The following is a 2426-nucleotide window of genomic DNA, read 5'->3' on the forward strand; positions in this document are numbered from 1 at the left end:
TACACTTATCACAAATACCTTATTTTACTTTGAGTTTTGTTTTGTTAGCCTACCGCTATTTAACGTAAAATAATATTTGTGTATTGCGATTGCGACACAATGACCATTTAATATGTAAAGTTCGGAAAGGAAAGAAAACGTATTTTTTTGCTTTTTTTTTGTTTTTGGTAAGACGGTGGAATCTTCATATACAACTACTATGATTATACCTAGACAGCTGTGCTTTGTTCCAAGGCAGTTTAATGTTTTCCCCTGGGCTTCGACACACCGAACTAAAGTGTTTCGGTGGTTTTCGTTGTAGATCCTGGCTTACAGGAGCTGTTGCAATGACGGTCATCTGCATTTGGCACCACGACTTAAAGTAGGTAATATGTTATTATGGTTGTGGAAACGTTACGGCGCATTACAAAGGCGTAGGTAGAGCGAATATTAGTTTCAGATGTGGCGGTAGGCCGCCGAATTCCATGTTAGCTACCTGACCTTCGGAACAATACTTTGCGCCAGGTGTCAAATACTGACAATACTTCGTCACTTAACATTTATTTCGGAAAGACTAGAATAAAATTTTACCGATTTCTGATTTCATTTAAACGCATTTAAATAATTAACTTTCAAATATGTTGATTGAACTGTAAACAATGCTTGTTTAAAGGTACAATGACATTTAACAGAGTGGATAGCATTCATGGTTCAATTCATGGCCATTGAAAGGTCAGGTTAAAGGAATCATGGAAAGTTTCCTTAAATGTATTGGAGTGACGAGTGATAGCGAAACCGGTAGGTATGTCACGTAAAAATGTGAAACACTATAATTGAAAATTCCGCACGTGGCGGAACACTCACCGTCAATAATATAAATTACCAATTATTGTGTTTGTTGTTAAATTTATAAAAATAAAGTCAGCTAAATGCTTAACAGAATAGAAATCTAATTGCCATTAATTCATCGGCCGTTGTAGATAGTAGAATCGGGGCCCAGTGTAACCGTGCCACTTCAAGTATTTAAACAGACTTTACCACTTTGATACATATATCGGCATCAGAGATGATGATCGTGGGCTGCGCTTCTCTTTCGTCCTACCAATCATTAAATTATTTTCCGTAAGATTAAATTTAAATGATAAAGAAGTCCTTTACCTGGTTCAAAAAAGGTAAAACTTACGGATGACAGTGTCCCACGGAGACGGTGACGATGCCCCCGAACAGGTCCAGGTAGCGGCGACCCTCGTGGTCGAACAGATACTGCATGTGACCCTGGTGCAGCAGCAGCGGCCGCTTGTAGATATTGTACATCGCCGGGGGAATGTGAGCCGACTTCACTTGTTCCGTCTTCTGGTACGATGGACCCTACGAATTTAATTTTTGTAAAGCAACGAATTTTTAACCCCCGAGGAACTAAAATTGGGTTAAAAGTTTTTCGAGTCTCTCTCTGCAGCATCATACCTCCTGAACTAAATTAAATTAAATAAATAAGAAAAGTATCGGAGAAAAGATCCATGTAATAATTATGGGTAATATTCATTGAAATTGAATATTCGGTGAATTAAATTGAAATTAATATTTAAACGATCTTCTAAAGATATTATTTATAATATACCTACTCCGGTTTTTTATCTAAGAAATACCTACAAGTATTAAATGTAGAAAATATATAAAAAGAATAACTGTCATATCAACGAAAACCAAAATAAAGAATTACCCGCCGCTTGTTTTACATTCTACATATTATTATACTTAATTAAACTTTCACAATAAATCCTTGAAACATAAATTAACATGAAAAATTATGAAATAGAAAAAGAAAAATAATTAATTGAATAAACTTACAACATATTGTTTCGGTATAAAATCCGAATTCAGTTTTGCAGCCGGGGCAGTACCATAGCGTCTTAATATCGTATTACAGCAGAGTTTCACAACTGAAAATTAAACAATTTATTCACACACTTCTTTTTGGATAATTTATTAACGTATTTTCATTAATATTTTGTACCTTTATCAGCCATATTCACTGCGTAAGCGCACAATCGTTACTGAATAATTTGTGATAAACAAGAGCGTATTGCGTCGCCGCGCGTGGTCAATAAAATTGCGCTCTTCATTAAATAAGGCCATGTTCACACAAGCTGCAACATACATATTATTTATTATTCTTAACAGTATGTACTGTTGTATGTTAGTACTGAAATAATTATAGAATAGGTTCTTATACATAGCCGGTATTATCATACACTATTTTGCTAGTTACTTTATAAAATTTTATTAGCGTCCAATGTATCGTAGCTGTAATTATAATAGCCATCACGAAAGATCGTCTCAATCTATACTTCTATACTTACTAATACACAGAGCTGAAGAGTTAGTTTGTTTGTTTGAACGCGCTAATCTCAGGAGCTACCGGTCGAAATTGAAAAATTCTTTTGTGT

The 2426-nt window shown here is 35.0% G+C and overlaps 1 protein-coding gene across 1 annotated transcript; it reads right to left on the reverse strand.

The window, feature by feature from the left end:
- Nucleotides 1–922: 922 nt before the first annotated feature.
- Nucleotides 923–2099, reverse strand: LOC113507391 (alanine--glyoxylate aminotransferase 2, mitochondrial-like). The gene is made up of 3 exons (XM_026890250.1): nucleotides 1994–2099; nucleotides 1828–1919; nucleotides 923–1347 (listed from the first exon to the last, which is right to left on the reverse strand). The coding sequence occupies exons 1-3, from the start codon at nucleotides 2004–2006 to the stop codon at nucleotides 1159–1161; spliced, it is 294 nt and encodes a 97-aa protein (XP_026746051.1). The 5' UTR covers nucleotides 2007–2099; the 3' UTR covers nucleotides 923–1158.
- Nucleotides 2100–2426: the final 327 nt, after the last annotated feature.

This window comes from Trichoplusia ni, unplaced genomic scaffold, assembly GCF_003590095.1.
Source record: "Trichoplusia ni isolate ovarian cell line Hi5 unplaced genomic scaffold, tn1 tig00001918, whole genome shotgun sequence".
Taxonomy (NCBI): Eukaryota; Metazoa; Arthropoda; class Insecta; order Lepidoptera; family Noctuidae; genus Trichoplusia; species Trichoplusia ni.

Excerpts from the sequence above, each read along its gene's own strand:
- LOC113507391 (XM_026890250.1), bottom strand. Across the intron at positions 1,348-1,827 it reads TTATACCGAAACAATATGTT|GGTCCATCGTACCAGAAGAC; the intron begins GTAAGTTTATTC and ends TTAAATTCGTAG.